The sequence below is a fragment of the Dunckerocampus dactyliophorus genome, chromosome 5, assembly GCF_027744805.1.
Source record: "Dunckerocampus dactyliophorus isolate RoL2022-P2 chromosome 5, RoL_Ddac_1.1, whole genome shotgun sequence".
Classification (NCBI taxonomy): domain Eukaryota; kingdom Metazoa; phylum Chordata; class Actinopteri; order Syngnathiformes; family Syngnathidae; genus Dunckerocampus; species Dunckerocampus dactyliophorus.
This window is the reverse complement of record NC_072823.1, coordinates 15,765,785-15,793,145: the sequence shown is the minus strand read 5'-3', so window position 1 is coordinate 15,793,145 and position 27,361 is coordinate 15,765,785. Positions and strand designations below refer to the sequence as shown.

The window sequence follows — 27,361 nt, the reverse complement described above, 5'->3', positions numbered from 1 at the left end:
CTCTGGGCCTTTAATAATGGCGTGTAGTTTTAGCAGTGGGTTGAAATTGGGGCTCTTGAGAAGACAGTGAAGGTCACTGGGTGAACATGCAGAAGCCACGCTGGCCTTTTTGTACATGCGCCTTGAGTGACACATCGTCCTCCGACGAGGAAGCGCCGTAAGCGCGGTGAATCAGTGTCCTTGAACAGCTCACACACACAAACAATGTGTCTCCTCTGTCAGCTGGACCTTATTGTCTAAGACGGCCACGTCGGCAGTGTAGTTGCTTGTCTTGCCCTAGTGGTCACTAGTGTCACAGTGTGATTTCTACATATTCTTGCAGTTTCAGCAGGTATCTTTAAGCATTCTGCTGGCAGAGGCCATCTAGCTGCGCTGCGAGGAAGCGGTGGACTTCTACGATGGGCTTTAACATGGCTGCCCGTCAAACTGCGCCAAGCTTTGATGTCGTAAACAAAGCAGGCAGGGGCTGGCAGGCGGCCGGGGAGGCGCGGTGAATGGGATCACTGGCACTGCGCTGGTCAAGCTCAAGCGAGCCAGCAGCTGCCTGTCTCACACCGCGAGGCACTTAACACGCAGCTCGTGTCAATAGATATTGACTGGCAGAGTGGGAGTGCTTATGAGCACTGGCCTTTTTGTGTGTTTGTTTGACTGACTGACTCCTTGTGTGAACTCTGCTCAAGCATTTCTCACTGCAGCTCAGTCACAGACGAAAAACATCGTATGGACAAAAGAATAGGGACACCTGACTGGTTACTTCTGCGTGCAAAGTATCAAACAAGTACGGTGAATGGAGTAACACTTAACACGGGGTGTGGTCAACTTCCTGGCTAAAGCTAGCATTAACGTCAGGTCGTTTGTCTATGAAAAAGTACATAGCCTTACATTAGATGGATATTTGAGTTGGCCAACGTATTTGCAGTATAATTTCGATCACCGAACTTAGGAATCTAAATTTTTAAAAATGCACGATTCCGGGAGAATCAAAATGTTAGTCCCGGTTCCCATCGATGCTCGATGCCCAACCCTGCCTCCCACATTCCGATTTGAAATACTATTGAGAAACTGATCACATCTATTTATTTATCTCAACTGCACAGACTGAAACCAGCGAAATACAACAAAATGGAGGGCAGTGAAACATACAAACGTATTCAAGAGTCAAATTGCATGCCGAGTACGACAAAATCAAAAATGTTGGCAGGTCTACACTAATATTGAAAGTCCTCCCTGCCCCTCACGCCCCCCTGACAGTTCACCGTGCCCTCCACGGGGGGGCCCGACACACTATTTGAGAAGCACTGGGTTAATTGGAGATTCTAAATTGTCCATGAATGGTGGTATGAATGTGAGTGTGAATGGTTGTTTGTATATATGTGCCCTGCGATTGGCTGGATAAATGAAGATAGGCAGTGTAGAAAATGAATGAATGAATGAAAATCCTCAACAAACCGTGCTTGTGGTTAAGGAAGACGTAGTCCACAATGAAATTCTAATTGCTTTATTAATGTAAGATATTTTTTATGAAACCCTTATTTTGTTTATTTGACCGTATATGGTGAACAGTGTTCTTATTTTGAAGGCCGCAAGTGTGTTGTGTGTGTTGAGAATGTTTGTTGATGATGAAGACGAACTGGGAGTAAGAATAAACATGCCTCCCGTCCTTATTTCAATCAGAACTTGCACGACATCAGCGGGCATCATGAATGGTGTTTGCGTTAACAAGCGGTAAAACACAACACAGTGTGAACACACTCATACAGCCTGAGCACAATCATGCTCTACTAGACTAAGCTAACGGCGCTAGCTTCCATTTGTGCTCCATAAGAGAGGCATTTCGAAGTTTTTTCGCCAACTTTTGCCGGTGTTTTAGGAGTTTAATTTGACAGTTTACTTCAGGAGAGGATGGGCTAGTGTTTGTGATGAGATTCTGCCCCGGATAAGCGGCCCGCAGGGGAAATACTTCCCTACACAAACGTTCGTTCTCCTCACGATGACAACATCTAACATTTAAATCACATTATGCGAATTTCCACAAGATTCCATGTTTAACAGTAGATTCCATTTTTATTTACCAATTCCAAGACTCTAGTGTGTCTGCGATTCCATTAATGCAGAAATCATAGGGCCCCAGTTACTTAGGCTGAGTTCACACCCTGGTTTGGTTCTCTGGTCCGGAAAATGTCCCTTATTTTCAATTGCAAATGCTGACGGGTCTGCTTGGACTGCTTGTTTGGAGCACACCATAGTTCAGATGATTGCATTCACACTTGACCCAATGAACCGTACTAGCAGACCAAACATAGCAGGGTTCTTTTTAACCGAACCAATCATGGGACGTGTGAACGCACCATTGTAGGACTTTAAAGTGGTCATGCTGGGACAGAAAATGGCCACCCCAAACTATAGTATAGAATTTTCCAAAATGTCTTGAGTATAAGAAGAATGTGTGTCTCAATATTTTTGCTGATATAGTGGACATACAGTGGACTTAGATGCCTTCATGGTGCGTTTCATTTCAAATTGTATTCTCCTTTTATTCTCCTCTGAACCTCTTTTTGAAAGCAGCTTATCCCAGTGTGCAAATAACGTAATGTTCAGACAAGGAAGCACAGAGCCTCCCTCAGCTGGTCCAGAGACAAACCTGTTTTACTCTTGAGTGCTCTCCACATCCAGCAGCTTATGCAGCGCTGGAGTGTAAGGGTGTTAACCAGGGAGGTTGTGTGCACTGAGGGCCTTCCTGCTGCAGATAGGGCTTTTGTTTGTGAGTGTTGCTTTTGTGTGTGTGTGTGTGTGCACGCGTGTATGTGTGTGCATGTGTGTGTGTGCACGCCCCGCCTGGCCTGGCACCGCCGTGCCCCGTCTACTCCCACTGCTTTCACCTGATGTGGCACAGCGTCAGTCAGGCCTGAGCGAGCGCCGCTTCTTCGGAGAGATGAAGGCATCTCTGCTGTGTGGGGGTGGGGGTAGCTAGCATCAGCCTAAGCCTGGAGCTATCACAGGCTGGAGCTCAGAGCCAAAAGCCTGTGGGCTGGGATAGGGTGGGTGGAAGCACGGCGTTAAACTCTGCAGAAGAAACCGTAGCCCCGCACTACCACCCACTGACAGTGGCCTGCTACTGCAGCCCTCAGCTGGCCACAACCACAGCTAGTCATAATTACAGCACGCTTCACTTGTTGTGAGTGCATGTCAGAACAAATTATGTAAGTAATGAGGCTGAAAATGCTAAAGGAGTCGAAACACACTGCACTGCTAATGCTCATGCGGAGAACACCGAAACAAACAATGGAGTGTACTCACACGGCGACAGGCCCATTCACCATAACGAGCAACTGTTCACTGTGAGGAAAAGATTAATTATAAATTAACCCTCTCAGATAGGGTTTCAAAGCCCGCCCCCCTGCCTGGATTTCACAATAATCTGTGGCGACGAGGTGCAGCGCCCTCTATTGTGTGCGAGAATCACAAATGGCAGAAAGTGTTGTCAGGAGGAGGGTTAATTGTGTACCATCCACCACTTGCTTTTGTTCATTTTGCTAAAATGTAGGCTAATGCCGTGTAAACACAGCCCGTCTTGTTGACTCCAGCAGCGCGAGGAGAACAGACACAGATTGGTGAATGAATAGAGCGTGGCTATTAGTTAGTGGATTAGAGGCTCTGTGTTAAGGGTCTCTGGCGGGCGGGCCTCAGGGACAAGGACATTATCCACATGACACACTGCAGGCTCCTCGGCGGCTGATTAAAATGGGCAGGGATATGTGGATTGAACCCCAGCAAAAGTGCTTGTGATGTGATCAAACCGGCATCAAGAGATTGCTTGTTAAGGTGTACAAGGGATATAAGGAGCTTGGAGGGTTTATCATATGAAGCGTCAGGCTTGGCTGGAGGGGAGAGGCTGATGTAACGCCCTGACATTGCCGACGGAGCACCACTTTCCTAATTATCATCATTTTTTATTGCATCTTATTAAGACTAAATCATCATATTTCCCCCTTAATTGGTGCAGACGTGTGTTGCACCACTTCCTTGCATTTTCATTGGCTGCTTGGAGAAAGCCATTACATCGTGAGAAAATATCCTGAGGTGATCTTTCCTCGATTTAGATCAGATAGAGGATTTTTGTCTGGCGCTGCATGCCTTCTGCTGCTGTTGGAACGCCGGCAGGGGCTAAGATTTGGGAGATGTTGGAGGAGGGCTGTGAGATAAAGATCTCGGTAGGGAGACAAGGAAGGGGGGAGGCTCATGGTAGGGCTGTAGTGAGAGCAGTGGGATGTGGTGGGAGTTTATTATTGTGTTGTTACTTTTTTTAAAATGCCTGTACAGTTAATAGAGTGTATGATAGCAACAGTTTGACCCTGGAATTGATTATTTCTCTTTTTTTTTTGTTTCATTGTTTCATTTGAGAAAAAGTACATAAGACAGTGCAGCTGTACACCATTGCAAACTACAACCACAATAATATAGCTCTTTAAAACGGAGCATTATTATTAGCATATCGGTGCACGAATAAGACTTCATCAGACTCTGCCGTGCTCCACAGAGTAACAAACTCATGTCCGCCGTCTGGAATTATTTCAAAATTTTGCGTTTGGATTGCAAATACACAATTTGCAATGACTCTAAAATGTTACATTGTGCTCGTATTTGCCCCCACCTAAATAGTCACTCCGACTGCTAATGAGAAACAGGTTTGCGCTTTCCAGCGACCGCGAAGCAGCTGCACATGGTGCCAAACAACAAAAACAAAATAAGTGCACAAAACAGGAAACGAAAGAAAACTAAGAAAAACAAAACTGAACTGTAGAACTAAAACTAAAGTTGCTTCTTTCTCCTTTTGGACATGTGGAACTGCAAATTGTACTATGGGATGTATTCCATTGTAACATGTATGCATGTTCAAATAAAATTAAACCATTACCATTACCAAAGTTCAACCTGTCATGCGGAAGCATGAAAACATAAAGCACTGGTTATGCAAGGGGGTAGTAAGGCATCTTCCGGCAATACTTCTAATCTATTATCAAACCTCAGGAGGAAGCACTGAGTCACACGCAGTGTTTTTGCACTTTTTCGGTATTAGTGTTGCACATGGCAGTATTTGTCTTATTTTGCACAAACAGTGTTTATTTGTGAAATGCATCCAGCAGAAGAAGCATAATGTGTTCATTAAATCATTTTAGTTGATACAGCTTTTGTATGATATCTCTCTTTTGTATTGTGAGTTCGGGTTTAACTTGGCTACACTAGAGTGTATATATCATTTTGTTTATGATTCAAATCGATACAATGTTTAAAAAAGCTTGAATCTGTTTCGCCTCATACACAAATGTGCAGAATATTCCGCCCTGTGGAAGCAAAGCATTCAAAAGCGGGCGGATGAAATATTTTTAAAAGCGCAGTGCTCTTTCATGTATCAACATGGATCCATGATGCTGAGTGTTGTACAGTGACTTGTGACAACAAAATGTATGACTTATGTTTATTTCTTTTTTTAACACACCCTCTCTGTCTTTTGTTTCTCTCCCGTGCAGCTCAAATCGAAATAATTCCCTGCAAGATCTGTGGAGACAAATCATCAGGCATCCACTACGGTGTGATAACATGTGAAGGCTGTAAGGTAAGTGTCAAGAACCGGTTCACGTGAAAGCCGATTGGTGTGCGTTTATGTGTTTGTGGGCTTCGACAAGGAAAAGTGAGGAGGTAAAGAAAGTCGCTCTCTGCGAGAGATGTCCCAAATGTTGCTGAAGGTGTGTGAAGAAATGGTCAAAGGGAAAAAAGCACAATAATTCAATACAATTCATAGGACCAAGTCTTTCCTCTGCTTCTCTTTTCCTTCCCATTCCACGGATACACACTTTTTTTGGCAGCCTGCTCGTCTTGAAATAAAATGATCAAAAAGGTGCATGCTTTGAATTAGAGCAGATTGTTGGCTGCTTGCAACATTGTGTTGCCTCCATTGAAGTCGTCTTTTGTACAGTTTCAAATGCACCAGCCATTCATACACAGTGAGCGGAATTTTGTGCTTAGAGTGTATTCTTGTCCCCGCGCTTGTCACCCAGCACATCATTAGCATTCCACCGCAAGTCTGCACCTTTGCTGTTTGTTCTCACGTCTGTGTGTGTGTGTATGTGTGCATGGATGTAAGTGTGTGTGAGAGGGGTTTCTGTCAGCTGCTCCTCTGCCTCACACAGGCACCATGAGGAACAAAACACTCAAGAATAAACTGCTGAAATCTCTCTTTAATGATTGCTAATTAGTCCAAGCAGGGAGACCTTTAATGATATGTGCGAGTACAAAAGTTTGGGCCATAAATCATAGCATTATTACAGAGTTCTGCTTGTTGCCGGTGGTAATAGCCCGTTCCTATAATGGCTTCCATTATAAAGCAACTTGGCAGCTGTCAGCTGTTTTCTTGTAATTAAACAGCCAATGAGCAGCTAATTAAGACATATGTGTATGGAGCAGTAGAGTGGGGTATGTTAATGATGTGCTGGAATCAATTCATTAAGTCAAAAGGATGAGGAATCCAGTCGGTGTGCGATATGTATGCTTATGTGCTGCACTTGCCAGATAATAATCCCAATGAAGAAAAATTGTGTTATCACATCAGACCAAACACGCCACCCTCATGCTTGGACATGTTGCCTTCTCCGGATGCCAGAAATTACAGTGTAACAGCCTGAAAAAATAGCAGCACAGCAGTAGCATCACGACCTCCTCCAAAGAGGTTATTTTCATCAGCATGGGTTTGTTGTTTGTTTGTATGCAACTTCTTCGTTACACTTTTCGATATGCAACCTAGATTTGTTATTATTAGTCATCAACTGTCATTGATGACATCATACAGTGAAACCTTCAAACATAAGCCGCTCCACGAGGATTTCAAAATGTGGAAATAGTGTGAAGTGAATTAATCAGTTCCGGGGTCGAAGTGTCACCATCATGAAACTTGAAATGCAACTCGCTCCAAATTACATTTTTTGAAGCCAACAATTATAAGAACACCACCAACAACTTGCATGTGTTACCAACAGTGGTTTAAGGGAACAGATTGTACAAAAGGTGTCTTTTCCCCCCACAGTAAGCTGACTATAAGTCTGCCCCTTCAAAAAGAAACATCTCAGAGTTTTTAATTCGGACAGATTCCTTTGTCTTCTCTGCCAACGATGCTGGCTTATCTGCAGTACATATGCTTGATATGTGGTGAGAAACAAAAAAAAAACGTTGAAAGACATTTTCAAAGCAAGCACCCGTTTTCTGAAAAGCAGTAATTAATTTCAAAGTAGACGTACACGTGTAACAGTGGTCATCCCTGCAGTCCAGCCATGCACACACCAGGCTCAAACCGACGACCACATAAGTCCACTGATTGATAGTTAAGTCGAGCGGTGTTCGCCAGCGAGCTTAACGTAAGAGGCGCTGCGCTACCTGAGACGTCAGGTTGTGAGGTTTAACCAATGTACTATAACAACCTGCTTGGCATCCATTACACATGCACACTGTATTTATTTTTGTTTGTTCTCTTGTAACTGTTTAAGAAAGATTAAAACTTTAAAAAGTTTGTAAGCTGTTGTTTTGCATTTTGTTTTGCCAATTTTTTTTTTGTGGGAAAAGGGGCAGAATAGGCTCTTTTGATAGTAAAGGTTGCCGACCCCTGCAATAGGCTATACATTCAATAATAACTAACGTTAGTAGCTAATCTTTGGGAAATTACTATCATTTAAATGCCGACAAACATAACTCATGCTCGTGCATGTTACATGAGGTGTAGATCATGTGCTCAAAGCAGGAAGAGGACGTTCTCAAAACAGCAGAAAGACGGGATATAATGCTTGCAGCAAGGCTGAAAGTTACAGCCCTCTCGGCAGTCGCCTAAAGGTTGTAAACCGTTCCTTTAATTGTACTGCTCATTCTAAGCCGCCAGACTCTTTCCTACTCTCCAGAAACACTTTGGAAGTTCTTCTGTGTAGATTAACAAAATAAATACAGTACATTTAGAAATAAAGTAAACATAATAATGTAATGTATTCTTATAATGATTAAGATTTAATTAATCATTTTAAGAATACATTACATTACTATGTTTTGTTATTTCTAAATATTTAAATTAATTCATTCTTAATTTAAATGAATTAAATTAGATTTTTTTAAAGAATGGCTACAGTATAAAAAATAAAGTTTCAACCACAATTCCTGATATTGTATATTTTGCAGCAATGCAAAGCAAGGAATCATATTTGGTGCCCAAAATGGACACCACACATCGCAAATATATCGAAAGAAACATACATAGTGACATGGAACCCACCGATAATTATCAGCCCGATATTAGCATAAAAATGCGATGTCGGCCAACATCGGTATGTTTTTTTTCCCCCTACATTCAAAGCCGTTATAGAGCTTTTAGCGCCAACATCGTAAAGTAGCTGAATCATTTAGTTAATACTGTGCCACTCACAAGCCTGTGAGGAAGAAGTGACTCTTTCACATCATTCTTACTCACGGTGTCTTTAAAAAAAAGAGCTATAAAAAAAAAACATCACACAGCAACATAATAGGTAGATAACAACAGACAAGACACTAGCAACAAATAATGCTGAATAATCAACAACTATGTGAGCCCTAAACATGTAACTTAGCAGCCATTTACACCAACAGCACAGCAAAGCACGCTGGGAAACAGGAAGTGCTGCTGTCAAAACCATATATTTAGACACCACATCCAGCCCTGAGCCTTACGTCAACATCACCGCCATATTGGATGTGGCAAGGCTGCCACAGATACATGTGCTTACATTCATAAAGCGCCTTTCTACAAAGAAACTGAAGTTAATGCCTCTGGTTTATACATTCACACACACACTAATATACTTGGGAAAAAGTTAGGCACCAGAAACAATGTATTTGATATTCCAAGATCTTCCCAGTAGTTTTAATGCAATAAAATAAGAATATAAAATAAGAACACGAAAGTTAGCAATCACAATAATAATCAGCAAATTCATGTATTTTTAACAATACCCATTTAACAAAAAATAACATAAATCAAGGCACAAAAAACACAAATATATTCTTATATAAAATATGTAATGCATGAATTATCTACTCAGAGATGGGTGGAGTAGCCAACAAGAATATAGTACTTTAGAACTACTTTACTTAAGAAAAAGATATGTGATTTTACACATATCAGTATCGGTATTGTTTGATATGGGAATCAGAAATTGGACAGCCAGAGTTGGACAATATCGGCATATCGATTATCTGCAAAAAAGCCAACATCTGACATCCCTAATAGCGACATATCATTGTTATATGGAATTTAGTCCATTAAAAGTCTAGTTACTTTTTTTCTGGGGTACATACTGTATTTCAATGAGTGTCCCATGAAGGCTAAGGCCTTTATTCATATGTAATTAGATTTTTTTTAATGTCTTTCTTACATCCCTCCCCATCAAATCTGAACAGATCTTCTTGTATTTTGTTGTGCTTGTGTGGGATCTTATTTTTCCTTTGATCCAGAAGGGATTCTGCATATTTTTGAAACTTGTGTCCCACCTGTGTGGACTGATGATGCTCCTCTCCCGTGCAGGGCTTCTTCAGGAGGAGTCAGCAGAGCAATGCGGCCTACTCGTGCCCCCGCCAGAAGAACTGCCTGATCGACCGCACCAGTCGCAACCGCTGCCAGCACTGCCGGCTGCAGAAGTGCCTGGCAGTGGGCATGTCACGGGATGGTGGGTATTTCACGGCCAAGCCGGAGAACTGTGGGAGGATGTACTGTAACACTGAGAAGGTTTTGACCCACTTTTCATTGCACAGTACCTGGTCAGCTGGGGAATAGACATGTTTGGCTTAATACACTCTTGACGTACATATGCATGCATATTCATGAATGCCATAAACAAGTTCATTAGTGCTTATGAGTGCACACACACACACTCACGCACACACACCTACACACGATCAGGACAGATGAAGGTGACTCTTGCCTTCACTCAACACACACCAACCCATCTGCCAGCGTTCCCCTTTATGTCTCTCCACTCACACACACACATGCTGACACACACACATTCACTCCCTGTGACCAGCTGACATAGTTCCAGGACCCGGGAGCGCTGACCAAAGAGTCTCTTTCTCACCACTGTGATCATCTGATCACATGCTTTTATCTGCAGCGTAAGACACCGAGATTTATTTTTTCTTCAAAGGACAACGAGTTCACCCAAGAGTGTGACATCACATGATTTGTTCTCCCAGACATTTTCTTCTTGGTCGTCACTGTCTGGAATCTTAACTGGATAGGAGAGAGACAGCTACATTGGGGAAAAAAAACTTCCTAGTTTATTGAACCAGATATAAAAATAAATCTATTTGTATTTAGAAGGGTGTGTAATAATACTTACTGCCTGAGGCAGTCGTTAGATAATTTTTACTCTCGCAGGACACAGCATTAGGTACACTTGCACAATCTAATGAGATCCAATACAAGAGCTTTTAGGCTGTTCGGTTTGTATACAATGTATACTGCATCTTTATTACATATGAATAAATTAGTGGTAGTTATCAGTGGTATAGAACTGTAATGCATTTAGGCCTTATTTTGGTTACATTATTTAACTCTAAGTGAAGATAGATATTAAACAAATATGTCAGTGTGATGCAGAACATTCATTCCATCCATCCGTCTTCTATACTGCTTGTCCTCAATAGGTTTGTGGGTATGCTGGATCCTTTCCCAGCTGCCTTCGGGCGAGAGGCGGGGTACACCTTGGACTGGTCGTCAGCCTAGCGCAGGGCACGTACAAACAACCATAATGCAGAACAATGTAGAATAATAATAAATAAAGATGGAGACATCTGGTGTAATGTTTAATATATTTTCCCTATGTTGTGCTTACGTCTTGTATTTGTTGAATAGGTGTCTTACAGCTGGAAAGGGGCAGAAGAAACCATTTTCTAACGTAATATGTCTGTACTGACAAAGAGTCAGAATAATATTGGAAAAAAAAACAGGAAAATGGCATTGTCTTATTACTATCGTTTTTTTGCGTCTTTCTTTTGTCATATCCAGACACAAGATACCAATTCCCTGAATAAACATTGTCTTTGAGATCTTTTTAGATTGTTCAGTTGTACCTAATGTTGTGCCCAGTGAGTATATTCCATCAAGTATAATGCTTCACTTAACGATGTCTATTGTTGTCCTACAGCGGTCAAGTTTGGCCGCATGTCCAAGAAGCAGCGAGACAGCCTCTACGCTGAGGTCCAGAAGCACCGGCTCCAGCAGCAGCAGCGGGACCATCAACAGCAGCCTGGAGAGGCGGAGCCGCTCACACCGAGCTATGGCCTCACGGCCAATGGCCTCACAGAGCTCCACGACGACCTCAGCGGCTATATGGACGGCCACACCCCCGACGGCACCAAACCCGACTCAGCCGTCAGCAGCTTCTACCTGGACATCCAGCCCTCCCCGGACCAGTCCGGCCTGGACATCAACGGCATCAAGCCCGAGCCCATTTGCGACTTTGCCCCCGGCTCGGGCTTCTTCCCTTACTGCTCCTTCACCAACGGAGAAACTTCCCCCACCGTGTCCATGGCAGAACTAGGTGAGGGACTGGGAAGAATTCGGGAAGGAGAGGAAAGACAGAACAATGGAGGAGGGGAGGGGGGAAGAACTCAACCGTGGGGCAAACGACACAAAGGTTGCTTAAAATAGCAGGAGGTTGGAGACTCATCTCCAACACTCATTAAAAGAGCCTCTTTTTTGTAATTAGTTTCCATTAATTAGGGCCAATCAGGATCCAGCAGGGCAGGCGTCTGGGGAAATCATTTTTTTAGACTCCCCTGTGCCCCGGAACTCCTTTTAACAGATGTGTTTTCAAAACCATTTAAATTCTGATGCTCGCTACTTCTCGTAGAGCAAATGTGACCTTTGTTTGAGTGAGTAACATGCTGCCCCTTCCCCCTCTTCTGCCATGTATTTGTGTCATAACTAGATTGGCTTTGCTTTAAGCTATCAGCTTCCTGGAGGCAGTAAAAGGAAATGTCAACAAGCTTTTTTCCCAGTAAGGAAAAAAGAGAGAGAAAAGCCAACGCATATCCGCCTCCCTTCTTTGCTCTGTAAATAAATCATCTTTTCCTGTGGCACCTCTCATCACTGAGGTCTTCACTTTCTTGTGTTTCAGAGCACTTGGCCCAAAATATCTCCAAATCACACATGGAGACATGTCAGTACCTGAGAGAGGAGCTGCAGCAAATGACCTGGCAGGCCTTCCTGCAGGAGGAGGTGGAGAGCTACCAGAGCAAGGTAGCTTGACCACCACCACTTTGCTGTTTTGTGGAATGAAATGTGTTGTTTTAAAGCGGATAACTCACTCGGTTTTGTCCTGTTCCTTTCTTAGCCGCGGGAAGTCATGTGGCAGCTGTGCGCTATCAAAATAACAGAGGCCATTCAGTATGTGGTGGAGTTCGCCAAGCGCATCGATGGCTTCATGGAGCTGTGTCAGAATGATCAGATAGTGTTGCTGAAAGCAGGTATGACAGCCTGTCAACACACACACAGACACACGCATAGTGCTGGCATTGTCACAAGGACGTAGCTGACCTGACTGCACAATGACTGCTTCTTCATGTGTTCATCCAGTGTCACTTGCTGCTTTCCTGGGCATTGGCAGCAGACATGGACACAGATAAACATTTTATTTTCTATGTCAGATAACACCATCTATGACGGATGTACCCTTTTTTTTTTTTAACCACTCATACTCATGCTCACACACCATACTGCATACATTCACAGGCCACCTACGGTATGTAATCTAATACAATCCACATCAGAACGATTGGCAGAAAGTTGGGTGGAACTTTTTTAATGCAAATATTACTAACCATCCAACAAACTAACTGCAATGAAAACATTACAGTGAAAGCGCTCTAGTCCAACGGCCCTAAAATGACACAAAGGTACTGGACTGTACTAAAGCTCATAGAAAACTCTCAGCTTTGACCAAGCATCATGCAAAACGTCACTAGTGACCTCCAAACATCTTCTTACAAGACTTCAACTCAGTAAGAAGGATGAACGCCAAAAGCTTTTGCTTTGGCTTTTTTCATGCGTTACGTGATCCACAGAAGAGGAAACGTGTGATGATGACCATAGAACCATAAATTGAACTTATTGTGACATAGTAAATCATGATATTAATAGTAATAATAACCAACAATATACATAAAGCACTGGTCGGTACAAGCATCTCTGTTATGCCTGCTCAATACAATATGGCCAAAGGAAATGGATCACAAATGGATCATACCAGCTATCTTTAGGTACAGTACCTCTGCACATTTGTCACACTTTATTGTTGTTATTGTTTTACTTTCAACAGTGCTTAGCTTATTTTTACAATTACAACAGCTGAGGCTCTTAAAAGTAGAACTTAAAAAGTTACATCAGGGTTCCAGTTTGACCTGTTTTTTTTTTTTCCTTCCAGTTTTTATTTCACTGATACTGAAAATGAAAAACAGCGTGCCTTTGTGTGTCTTTGATTATGTCTTGAAAAATGTTTTTCTACATTTATCGTCTTACATTCAGGATTGTCTTATATTTGGGTCAATAAATCTAAATTCTAAATTCAGACAAATCAGAGGATGATGAGTGTCCCGGAATGAGTTGTGTTCTACTGTACCTCCTTGGCTGAGGTAACGAGACGTAGCTCACAGACAGACCTCCGCCAAGGTCAAACACTACATTTTGTTCTTTTCCATTGGGTCGTGTAGGTTTAGTTAATGTTGTGGCAGGTACCACTCATCATTTAATGTTGGTGTTATGAGAACAGAACACAGCAGCAGTAATGACTGCTGTTGCATTTCCCTCATCCTGGTTTTCCCTCCCACAGAGAGCTGCAAATGACACCATAGATAATAGAATAATTTCCCCCTCTATCTTGTTCAATAAAGGTTGAATGAATAAGCACTATCACCACTAAATGAAGCACAATTGTTATCTGCCGTGTCATTATGGATGACTAGCCTTATGCCTGATATTATCATATAATTTGGAGGTGTTTTTTTTCCTTCCGCTGCTGACAGCTGACTTCTTTATTATTTCATTTCTTTATTGCTCATATTTTTAAAAGCACCAGCACATATTTTGCCTTCCTGACTGATGTCTTACCGATAGGGTGGAGGGGCACAACATAGTGATTCAGTGTGTTGTTGCTGTTTGTCTCCACAGGCTCTTTGGAAGTTGTGTTTGTCAGAATGTGTCGTGCCTTTGACTCACAAAACAACACGGTCTATTTTGATGGAAAGTACGCCGGGCCGGATGTGTTCAAGTCATTAGGTAAGTGGACACATTTGCAGGAGTGTGTACTGTATGTTTGTGTTACCTTGTGTGCGCGTGTGTGTGTCTCACTCCTTTTCCCTTGAAGTCCCAGCCAAAATTAGAATCTCCTAATCTGCTCCACACAATGCTGAAGGCCTTGAAGCGAACACTGGGCGTTCATCCCTGCTTTACCTGGCATCGCTTTACCTGTCGTCTCTGCAACATTTATTTATGCCAGGAGCGAGATGATAGTGAGGCACAGTTGCATCTGACTCCTGTAACTGTGGAATAAATACAGCCAGACAGAGCGCCTTTTGGGAGAAAGCTATCAAAACCATCACTGATAGGCTGACATAAAGAATCTCACATCGCTCAAACAGCATTTTTGTTTCGCTGTCATGACATCACTGAGCTCTCCACTTAGGATTTTCCTCCACTTCCAGTTGTTTTCCAAGGTGAACAAAATGCAAATTGGTCCCAAAGTGGTTGTAGAACTGCTGAATTGTTCTTCTTGATATAGTTAGTAGACAGTGTATCCATCAATCTAATTTCTATACTGCTTATTACAGTCTCTGAGAAAGCTAGAGCCTACCCCAGCTGAGTTTTGGGCGAGAGGGGGGACTGGACTTATCACCTGTCAATCACATATAGACATATAGTTTTGGGACTGTGGAAGGAATTTGGGTTCTCCGAACCAGAACTTTATTGCTATGGTGCTAACATCCATCCATCTTCTATACCGCTTCTCCTCTTTAGGATCGCGGGGGCATGCTGGAGCCTATCCCAGCTGACTTCGGTCGACAGGCGGGGTACACCCTGGACTGGTCGCCAGCCAATCGCAGGGCACATATAGACAAACAACCATTCATACCATATGGACAATTTAGAGTCACCAAAGGAAACGGATACTCCGGTTTCCTCCCACATTCCAAAAACATGCAGCTTAGGTTAATTGGTGACTCTAAATTGTCCATAGGTACGAATGTGAGTGTGAATGGTTGTTTGTCTATATGAAAACCCACACACGCACGGGGAGAACATGCAAACTCCACACAGAAATGCCCAGGGGAGAATTGAACCCAGGTCTTTCGATCTCCAGGCTGTTACTGTGTTGGCCAACATGATAACCACTAGACCACCGTGCGGCCCTGGTGCCAACATATTTAGCATTATAGCATTATAGTTATTCGCAGAACTTGAACTTGATTTTCAGTATGAGTACAGACCGTGAAAGCCGAGCCTCCCGATCCATCTGACTTTTTGGGTTTCAAGCAGGAGTTGTCAGAAAAGTAACCAGAGGGATAACTGGCTTTTGCCGGCCAAGCTTTCTTTGCGACCTTGCTTTGGACACTTCAATGTCGGCTCTTCCTGTCATTTTGAAGCAAAATTCACCAAGCGTTGGATTGCTCACCCACTAATAGTGAACGTGAGCTGGGTTAGACCGTTGTGAGACAGGTTAGTTTTACCCTACTGATGTTGTGTTGTTGCAATAGTAATCCTGCTCAATGCTCTGCAGCGAATTTGTGAAAGAAATATACAAGTACATCTATAGTACTACTATAGTAATCCTGTTAGTAATGCTATGATGTTCTTCCAGTGCCTTATTCATCCTTCCCTTTTTCCATATTTTCTCATATTACTTGTTTGAAACTCTTCAAAAAATTCAAAATTTCCCTAAAACGTCTACACAAAATACCACATAAATACCCCATTATTTAAAAAATGTTTGCAAATTTATAACATGTATCAAATTTATCATTGTGTTATTTGTCTGTCTTTACGCTGTAAGACGCGTTTTCTTCATGTCAAAAATTCCGAACTATCCCTTTAACATGCTGAAGGATACCGTGTGTGCGTGGGTGCAGAGAGGACTTTGCTGATGTTGTTCTGCCGTGGTTTGACCAACAGTAGCCGCTTTTGTTTTTGCAGTAAAGAGAGTGTTGATCAACTACCTCCTTGTCATCCTTACAAGGTCCGGGTAGACATTGCAATACCATCTTTATCCTCAGTGATGGTCATGACAGTCGAGAGATAAGTGCAGCCAATATTGAGCACATAGTGTATTCTCCCGCAGCCGCCACCGCGTGGCCGCACATTTAGCGACCAGAATTAAATTTGTAATTAATTTATGGGAGCGTATTCTTAACCACGTAACGCTGTAAAACAGAAAGGCCGTAAACCAAGGGCCACCTGTATATGAATAGTGTCAGTGTCCTGTAAGTACAGTCTACAGGAGTAATGGCCTCCAATGCTGCAGAGGCAATCACCCTCTATGCCCATTAATTAATTAACTTAACTAACTTATGTTAATGTCTCAATTGTGAGCTGATTTTGCCTTGCATAACACCAACTACCAAAAGCAGCTTGTTTAGGAGGCAAAACTCAGTAAAAGCATTGCCTGTTCTGCTTAACCATACAGCTCTTTTTTATATTATTATTATTATTATCCCTCCCTTTTTCCTACCCCATTCGCTCCCCTCCCTGTGTGCCTGTCTCCCAATAAGATCAAGAGTGAATGTTTGCTTTCCCTCATCCTAAGCTCTCACGCTGTGTCCTTTGCTGTGGCAGGCTGTGACGACTTGATCAGCTCCGTCTTCGAGTTTGGGAAAAACTTGTGTTCTATGCACCTGTCTGAGGATGAGATCGCCCTGTTCTCCGCCTTTGTGTTGATGTCTGCTGGTAGGTGTCACTCACACTGCCAAAAAAGCCCCGCATTCACCGTCACAAGGAACAAAGATTCCACCCTACAGTTTCTTTATCAATCAGTGCATACAATTAGCAGCCTTGCACTTACTTTTCTCATTTCTACTAAGGAGACTGCTGACTAAACGTGTGATAACTCTTACCTCTCAGATCGGTCCTGGCTTCAGGAGAAAGTGAAGGTGGAGAAACTCCAGCAGAAGATCCAGTTGGCTCTCCAGCACGTCCTGCAGAAGAACCACAGAGAGGATGGTATCCTTACAAAGGTACAGTATTGAACTGCTGAACGAGATCCAATACAGATGTCGTCTTTAAAAAATAGAGCAATGTTCTACTTTGATTATCAGAGTGGTATTCATTTCATATTTATTATTGTGGTTGCGCATCATAATATAATAATAATTGGGCTGTCAATCGATTAAAATATTTAATCGTGATTAATTCCATGTTTTCCATAGTTAACTTGTAATTAATCGCAGGCAGAAAGACGTTTTCATCTATAATAAGTGTACCTTTGAAAGATCATTTTCAAAGTTTTCAATACTCTTGTCAACATGAGACTGTATAATATCTTGGCTTTATGCAATTTTTTATTTAATAAACATTCAGGGTTTTTTTAAATAGCTCAAAACAAAATGAACCTCAATGTATACAAAAACAAACTCAATGAACCACAAGTAGACATTGGTAAGGTAAACTGTCCATCACTCAAATAGCAGGTCTTTCAACATGCAACTTTTATTCTGTTATCTTTGACAAACAAAGCCGTTCAAGCACAAACGCTAATAAATCGCTAATAAATAATAATGATAACGCTAATAAATTCCCTCACAAGCCTTTACTTCCATCTCATTGAGCGCTGTATGTGTGCTCACTCACTTCTGCCTTTGTCACAACAGGCCACCCTGTAGCTGTCCTCGGCTATGTCTGCTGGTAACTAGCAGCTCGTAACCCAAATTTTAGCTTGCAGTTCTAAGCAAAAAATCAGCCGAGAGACGGGTTTCATCTAAAAAAAACACTCTTTAGTTTGGAAACTCGGATGCCAAGGTACCACTGTATAAATGACAATAAAAAATACCTGCAGTGTTTCAGTACCATCTCTCTTCTCTCTGGCATTTGAGACTCGACGTACTCCGAGACAAAAAATCACAGCGACAGTAAATACACATAAACTTTGGTCTTGGCAAGAGATCCATCTGCCAGGACTTTGAAGCTAAACTTACCATTCAAAGTACCCTTTTCTTTTGTCCATTTCTCTCTACATCAGCTGCCGCACCACTGTGTTTCCTCAAACTACGGGTTGGGCCGACACATTAATCGTTAAAGGGAATTTCCGTTAACTCGTTATTAAGGCGTTAACTTTGATAGCCCTCAATTATAGTAATAATTTAATATTTGTAATGCATGTGAGCATTGTATTATTATTATTATTATTATTATAATACCTAAGTGTACTGTATTTTTTGTATCTGCAGTTGAGCACTGTAAACAATAGTCAATCCTGCTTTGACTTTATTATGTGTAAAGTCATCATTTGTCAACACATATTATAACATATATTCGTAAAACACGTGCATAAAAGCAGAACTTTCCATGTAATAATAAAAATGCTGACTAGTATTTTCCACTAATGTCATTGCATGACTTTTGGTCAAAAATCCAACGCATTATATACTTGTAGATATACTTTTACAGTGTGAGGCAGGGACCTCCTGGGAGGCGACAGAAGACTTCCGGGGAGTAGCAATAAAGCAAGAAATAAAAACATATTTGTCAATGCTACGCTAACTTCAGTTATGTTTGAAGGCAAAATTAATTGACTTTTAGTTCCTGCAATGAGAGAGTAATTACAAAAGGAATCTGGGATGAGGAGAAAACTCTAAATATGTTCCAGAAAATCAGTCTTTCAGGGACTGGGCAAGTATAGTTGCTCATAGTGAGGCGTGCGTGGTCACTTTTGAACACCACATAAAATAGGGTGCTTATTTTTCCCTTTACAATTTGGGCAGGTTTTGTGTCATTCTTATATACCTGCAAAAATGTCTGATATTTTTGTGATATGCATGCCAAGCCAGTAGTTGGGAATGCTGCTTTGTAACGAAAGATGCTCCCGTACAAAAGACTCTTTAAATATGAGTTTAAACTTTGATATTTGTAATAACTAATATAGCGTACACTTATCTGGAGAGGCACTGCGGTCGGCCATTGTTGTTGTACAGTGGAACGGTACGTCATTAATGTCTCAAACCGAAACATCCATTCATCTTCTACGCCGCTTATCCTCACTAGAGTTGTGGGGCTATGCTGGAGCCTATCCCAGCTGACTTTGGGCCGGAGGCGAGTTACCCCAGCCAATCACAGGGCACATATTAACAAACAACCATGGACAACCCATGGACAATTCAGAGTCGCCAATTAACCTAACATGCGTGTTTTTGGAATGTGGGAGGAAACCGGAGTACCCGGAGAAACCGGAGATTCGAACCCAGAACTTCCATATCTCCTGACTGTGTGACCAACATGCTTACCAGTAGGCCACCTTCCAGCCGAAACCCAAACATACAAACATGTACAACCAAAAATATTAACACAAAAAACTTTTTGTAGTTTTACAATTATAGTTTTACACGCGGAAAACGATTCGAAATACACATAAATACATGAGTGAAAGGGATAAATGAACATTTAACTTTACTTTTACCTTGATTGTTGACAAAGGCTGCTATGAGGCAGAGAGATCAAAACGAACACCACCTTCGTGTTTTGCTATGAGGTATTTCCGGAATTCAAGTAGTGTTTCTCACCTCTTTTATCGAAGTGCTTTCATCAAAGCGCTCTATTCTAGGTTATTTTGCAACCGTGATTAATAAGAAAAGCAGAGATTTGTGGCATAACTGTGTTAGTTAGCAAAGTAGTACAGAGTCAATCGTTAATGATGTTGTAGATGGGCGACGGCGCTGGGGGACAACGACTTCCGGTTCTGGTCCCCACCCTAACAGTAACAGGATGCTAAACAGACATCGTAACAAAAATGTTACAAACACCGTTGGACTCAAGCAGGGTATTGATAACACAACGAGACGTGCGGCATATTAAAATGAGAAATGTACGCTAACCGAGGTATACATTTTCTACGTAAACCGGGGTGTGTGCTAACCGAGGTTCTGCTGTAGTTGCCCACACTGAGCACTTAACACACAAGTGCATGCCTCTTTTCAAACAATAACTTTCTATTTGAACTTTGAAACGCATTTTATAAAGCACCGTTGTCCGACAAAAAAAAAAGTTTAATTTTCAGTTAAAAAGCAGCGTGAGTCCTTTTCATAATAGCACACGGAGTGCATTTTTATTGAAACACAAGGGTGCCTTATCAATCGTAGTGTCAACTTTCTCATGCCTGAGTGCATGTTTCAATATTTACAAGTCAACTTTGGCCCCTGTGTGAGAGTCAAAACACGGTAAGGGGGTGGAGGAATGTCTTCCATCGCTGTTGTTTGATGTCCTCCTGGTCTTGCTGTGAATCTAAACAGCATGTCTCCTTTCTCTCGCTCTCTTTCTCCCTTTGTCTCTCTCTGTCTCTCCGCAGTTGATATGCAAAGTGTCGACACTGCGGGCGCTGTGTAGTAGGCATACAGAAAAGCTGACGGCTTTCAAAGCAATATACCCAGACATTGTGCGTGCCCACTTCCCCCCCTTATATAAGGAGCTGTTTGGATCAGACTTTGAGCAGTCCATGCCCGTTGACGGGTAGCAGCCCCGCCAGGCGCCACGGCGCCCACCGTATGGGGAATGTGGAGGAGGAATCTGAGACACTTTATATTGGTGCCCTGCACGGACCAGATGGGACAAGATGGCACGCTGCTCAACATCTTCTTTTACATGGAAGAGTCGGGCCGAGGGAGTTGATTCTCATGGTTTACTTTTGTGGTTCTCTTTGGAAGACTGAGGGAGGGAGCCAACACACCCACTGAGATGAGGACAAGCAATTTTGGCCCAGCTGAACTTGACCATCTTTTGGGCATTTCTTCAACAAAACTAATGCTAGATGTCAATCACATGCTCATTCACTGATGGACTTATTGACTTAAAATTGTACAAACGATTCATTTTGGCGTTCACATGTTCCATTGGAGCATCCATACTTGTGTTAACTTTGAAAAAACTGCAATAATTCTCTTCATTTAAAGCAGTTGCACACATTCAAACATGAAATGCTCACATGTTGGTCACGTTCAGCTGTTTTTTTTTCTCTCTCTCTTGTGTTCAGTCGTATCTTTCGGATGCATTTCTTGGGACGCAAACTCACAGCGACTCGCGGGGAGGCTCTGTCGGCATGGTGATGCAATCGCCACCTCCCTATGGACAATCGTTTGAAGAAGACTTTCAAAACAAAAAAGAACCATAGAATTCTGGTAATTCTACTGAAAATGATTTTAGCTGTCAAAAAAAAAAAACCTCCATCCACCATTGTTGCATAGTGAAATCATGTAAGGCCATCTGCTATTAATCCTTCTCTGCAAGGGTGCCCTGGAGAAGCACGGGGCACCAACACAAGGGAAAGGGTCCATTCCACCTGTTTTATAATGTACTACAGGGTATATGGTCATAAGTACTTACTATACAGAAAAAAAGTAATGTTTATAGAATCTATTTTAAATAACATGTATGATATTCGTAGTTAGACGATTCTTAATTGTTCAATTGATAAGGCACTTTTATTTACACCTTTGTTTAATTTAAGACTTGTATATTTACCTAGTGATGTGTTGCATGTGCACAAGAAGAAATACAAGTTGAACCGCGGCTATAAAGGCTAGTCCTGGGAGCTGGAGGAGGTCATGTCTGGCGGGGAGGAGGGGAGGGGTTGGCGTTGCTGCATTCGTGGCCATGAGAAGGCATGTTGGAGACACTCTATCTAGCATTGTAGCTCAATCTATGTGCTCAGTACATTTGAAGCACACAAAGTACAATATTCAACATTAGGTAGGCTTACACGATGAGATGTAAATGAAAAAGCTGCTTTTCAAAAAGAGCATGATGTTCAGGTGTGTCCGAGAGGTATTCATTTGAATCACACTGAGAGCTGCGTCTTATATTTTGCCACTCATGTAGCTCAATAAGTTAATCTAAATATCAGAAACACCTCTCAGTATGATGCAGTGCAGAACTACACCAATGAGGAAAAAAAACACATGGTTAAGTTCATCGACCTCGACCTGAGTTATATCTTAGAGTGTTATTTGGATCTTGTTCAAATTTGGTGTGTCAGTAGCATCACTTGAAGAAACGTAGAGTTCATGTCAGTCAAAAGCCAGTTAATAGATCATTTGGGCTGAACTCAATTGTTGTATTTGATTGTTTTGGCTTATGACGTTTACACGTAGAGTCAAACCCCAAACTGTTAAAGTGAATATTTATTTGGTGAAAGGGTGTCTTTTATCCGGAAATGACACAAAAAATGGCAAAAGCCTTTTTTTTTTTTTTTTAGCAATTTGAAAATAATTCATATTCCTGACAGTTTAACAAAATGCAATTAATTTCACTCTTCTAACGCATCCTTGTATTTTTTGCACAATATGTCTCAGATTACTTAGAGGGGAAAAGAAAAACTTCTATTGTTTTTTTTTTTACTTATGGTTGAAGTTACCAGGATTCTTTACAATGGTGCAAAAAATTGCATTACAGGAATCTGAATAATTTTCAGAACTGAAAAAACAAACAAAATACATGAATTAAATACATACAATTTTTAATTCGATATATTCAAATATATTCAAAAATATAAATTAAACATATAACTTTTTACGGTCTGGCATAGCATTTTTACTCCAGATTTGCCCAGGTTATGTATCCTTTACAGTAACACTTGGAGGCTGCCCGGTGGGGCACGTTGTGATTATCTCCTGCCATGTGTTACCTCTTATCTTTGTGAAAGGCGTGATTTTTTACATATTTGTGAAGGGAGCCCAGTGATCACGAACTGCAATCCAATTGTTCCATCTAGTGGAAAGTAAAGACACAGCAAGCAATATAAGTGCACGGTGAAATAGCGTTTTGATATTATTTTCTGTTTGTGGAGTGACTTTATCTGCCTTCTCAAGCCAGCAGCACAGAAGTAACAATGAAGGGAAAGTGAATATTCAAAGCCTTGTCTGGTCGTAAAGCTTCTATTTTTGTAACACTTTTTTTGCATTGGATATTGAACTCAAGAAAGGAGAGCAAAGGAGAAAGGGGGAAAAAACATGTCAGATAGCACTTAAGTATATTCCCGCAATAATTAGACTAGCAGTTGTTTGTACAATTAGGGAAGAGAAGCATAAAACGTTAGGACAAGTGCTATTTTCAGAATGCTTTGTTGTTGTGCTTCTGTTTTCGTTGAGTGTGTCTTTCTTGTCGCTGTGGTCGTGAAGTGATAGACAAAAAACACAAAAACCCCTCAATGTGCCAAACAGTAGTCGTCGCTTTCTGCTTTCCAAGTCTATGGACTCCTAAGACATTCCAGCAAACTCAGTAGCGACTTCTAGAAAGAACTTTATTTTTAAAGGCAACACACACACAAAAAAACAGAAAAAGTACATTTAAAAAAAAAGACTAAAAAGAGATCCCTTTAGAAGCATGCCAGCAAATCTGTCACCAACCATGACGTTATGTTTTCTTGCTTGCACACCGTCATTCCTCTGCCGTGCAATTTGTGCAAGGTGTTCCTACTGCCTTGTGCCGTCACCCCTCAGGGAAGAGTTTGTTTCATTTGTTTGATTGTTGTGTTATTGTTTGTGTTCAGGGATGCTCCACCACCATTGGTTGACATGTGAATATTCATCAGCTGCAGGGGCCACTCATAGACCACTAAGGCCCCTAGGTCAAAGCAAAAGCCACAAAAAGGAACAGAAACATCACTTTTACAACACCAATTTTAACAGTGCTCTCACAACAACAAAAAGAATAAAAGGTGTCATCAGGGTCCCTCTTTGTTAGCCAAACCAAATATTCTTATGCAATACTAAATCTGTTGGTTGTTTGGGTTGTAGTATTTATGCTGTAGCTAGAAGTAATAATCTGTTTTGATGCACAAGCCCTGTACCACAAGTAAAACCTCAGTCTCCCAGCAGAACAAACTTTCCAGTCTGGAAAAGTGCTAGACAATCCAGGAAGGAGAGGCCCTGGCCGAGAGGATGAGGTGTGTACGCTCAGGGAGGAGACAACTATTAGACGCTCACACACACACGCGACGAGGTGAAATTGTCCTGTAATTATTATTATTATTATTATTTATTTCCTGCAGGTATCTTCCTTGACATTAGCTTAAAAAATACCCCCTAAAAGGAGAGTGTGTTTGAGTGTTTTTAATGTGTAAAACAAGCAATATGGCCTTGTGGTGTGATTACGGGTTTGACTGACTTTATCCATGCAGCCAACTTTTAGAAAGTAATAAATCCGCTGTGGTCGACAGAGTGTCCAAATATAAACCTGTAAAATCTTTTCTGTAAATTCTCACTCAGTTAATCAAGGGATTGATGTGTGCTACGTGTGCTATTCAATCAGTGTATAGTAAAATGGTCCTCCTGTCTCTGTTCTGTTGTCTCTTTGTACAAAGCAATAGTGTGTGTGTCTGTGTGTGTGTGTTTGTTGTCAGTGTGGTTAAATAACTTAAAAAAACACCCAGACAAGGCTTTAATAATTACAAAGGAACAGGGTTACGTGTAAGAGAAAGTGTTGATCTTTTAATTATTATTGTTATTATTATTTTTTTTAATGCTGAGCTAAATCCATCCTCAGTAGATAGCAGTTAAAGGGTGACATAATGCCTTCAACAATGCAACTAGATAATGGATTTTAAAATTAACCCTAATAGTGCACTCATTGGAATTATTTTATTTATTTATATTTTTACTTACTTCTTACTTTTTTTTTTTTTTTTTTTTTTTTTTTTGCTTGAACATTTTTGTTTTGGATTATTTCATTCTTTTTTTTCTGTTTGGCTGGGTGAAGTCACATGGTTCTACTGCCATAGAGCAGCATAGGATAGCGGGCAAATATGGTACCCTGCTCTCTGAAGCGCTCCATCGTGAGTGTTCGTGATGCGATATTGCAAAGATGTGCGTTATGTCACCCTTAAAAGACGGCCATCCTGTTTGAACACATTTTCCAAAGCACACCTGATAAGGATTCAAATAGGAATCTAGTTTTTACAAAATAAATGAAAAGCAACTTTTAGCCATAATTGAATGTCAAGCAATAATATATGTCTTTGTGTATATTTTTTTTCTTTAATTTCTGTGTATCTGCATGTAAATACACCTTATTTATCACATTTGGGTTGTTTTTTATGTTGCATCTGGATGGTTCCCAGGTAGAGAACCAAGAAGCTGACATGGCCTGTAAAGACGTTTCTCTCATTCTATTGCTCACTCTCATCCTCACCATATTTAATATTATTGACCACATGTATAAAGGTAGCTTCTGTCTGTGTAGGTAAGAGGGAAAAAAAACTGCTTACTAAGGCCTAACCAATGTGTTAATCAGCAGCACCATTTTGTACGATAATTCAAGTTTGCTTCCCTCGTTTAGGACTAGTGGGTTTAGAATTTAGGGTGTGCTGATTTATTTTGTGTGGTGCTAGGTAAGTTTGTGAACAAAAACATGTTGATTACTAAGCCTGGCCGCCCTACCAGTTCATTCATTTCACTGCATCCAGTATTACTAATCTTAATATTAGGACTCAATAAATAATGAAAGTGGCAAAAGTTGCCAAGCCAGTACCTGTATCAGTGTGCTCGTCTTGGCATAATAAGGCACTTATTTCTTTCTGACTTATAGCAAAAGGTAGTATCTGCTAAGTAACAAGCTATTTAAGGATGCTTTGTGGAAAAAAACTGATGCAGCAGTATTGTGTTTATATTTCTTTGTACGATTGTCAGACAACAAGAACACTCTGAGGCTGTAGTTTCTCTAAGAAGTATTTACCTCTTTTGTGTCTGCATAGTTCCTTACATGATGCAGAGAAGTGGTGCTTGGATCAGACAGGAGTTTGCTTATGTTTTGTTGCCCATTTTGAAGGAAAGTGTACACGGAAGGCCAACGTTTTCTCTCCACTCTGTAGCAAATATGAATACGCTCGCAATAATACACAGTGTTTCACACTGAGTGCCTCTCGGTGTAGCAATGGTTTTTGATTGTCCTTTTGGGGGGTTTTACACAATATGTACTGAAGTGACAATGTATTTTGTAGGATCAATTCTCAAACTCATACATTTTTTTTGTTGTTGTTATGTGTGAAACATTTTCATGCAGTGTTAAATAGTTTCATTGTACAGGGTCTTGCTTCACCTGGTTTGAGTGACACCTCAGACAAATCAATGCTCATTTCACACACAGTTCTTTTATTTTCTGGTATTTTTCACACATTGTACATTATGTATTTCTATGTTTGTACATCTGGATTCCTCTCTTGTGTCTGTGTTCAGTGTTGGTTGTGTAATCAGAAGGATGGTTAGAGCGGAGGTGGAGAAAGCGGAAGTCAGCGTGTGGTTGTCACCAATTTTGAAGTCACATGTTTGCTACTGATGTTAAATTTGGGGACGGATGCTCATGTACCTTTTTAATCCAGCTCTTTTGAACTCTCTCTTTAGCAGGTAGTCAATTCACAAATGTAGTTTTGCTCCTTCTCGTCTGATGATTCTTAAATATGAAAATAAGTATTTTGATTCATTTTGTAAATACATCTGTAAAGAAAATAAGAAAATTTAATGTTGTCTTTTAAATACTTTTCATTCTAATATGAATGTTGTTATATTGTACTTAGAAACTGTACCTTTAATATTACCTTTATTAAAAGTGCATTGGACACATCGGTTTTAGATGTGCTTTATGTGCTGTTAACCCATAATAAAATTTACCGCTTGTAATGGTTTTTTCTTTCTTGGCTGGTTATTTTGTGTCCTTTTAGATACAAATAATATATTCATCTTGTAGAGATACTGTCAGAGATACAGTCAGCACTCATTTATTCATTTTAGGAACAAATACGGTCACAAAATATACTGTAAAGAAAACAAACTTTCAGACCCCACCCCAACAATACAATACTCATATTAATTATTATATACTTTTAAGTTGATATATAACGCTAAGAAAAAAAAGAGCACACTGACATTTACAATTATGGTGTATAACATACATTATCTCACGCATTGGTTTAATTATTTATAATATGGCTTTAGTTTAATTTTATATTCAATGGTGTGTTGAAACATTGACCGGACAATACCAGGCAATTTGATCAGGAGCCAAAAGGGGGCAGCACTGCACACAAAGCGACTCAAGTCAACATCTGTTCCT

The 27,361-nt window shown here is 41.0% G+C and overlaps 1 protein-coding gene across 3 annotated transcripts in view; it reads left to right on the top strand.

The window, feature by feature from the left end:
• The window catches only part of roraa (RAR-related orphan receptor A, paralog a), a 272,215-nt gene extending 250,944 nt beyond the window's left edge, over window positions 1–21,271 (top strand). For all 3 annotated transcript variants that reach the window (XM_054775378.1, XM_054775377.1, XM_054775379.1), the window contains 9 exons: window positions 5,529–5,614; window positions 9,590–9,731; window positions 11,211–11,606; window positions 12,186–12,307; window positions 12,402–12,534; window positions 14,234–14,341; window positions 16,892–17,002; window positions 17,177–17,289; window positions 20,610–21,271. In XM_054775378.1, coding sequence (XP_054631353.1) covers window positions 5,529–5,614; window positions 9,590–9,731; window positions 11,211–11,606; window positions 12,186–12,307; window positions 12,402–12,534; window positions 14,234–14,341; window positions 16,892–17,002; window positions 17,177–17,289; window positions 20,610–20,774 — 1,376 coding nt within the window. In that variant the 3' untranslated portion in view covers window positions 20,775–21,271. The remainder of the gene's footprint in view (window positions 1–5,528; window positions 5,615–9,589; window positions 9,732–11,210; window positions 11,607–12,185; window positions 12,308–12,401; window positions 12,535–14,233; window positions 14,342–16,891; window positions 17,003–17,176; window positions 17,290–20,609) is intronic.
• Window positions 21,272–27,361: the final 6,090 nt, after the last annotated feature.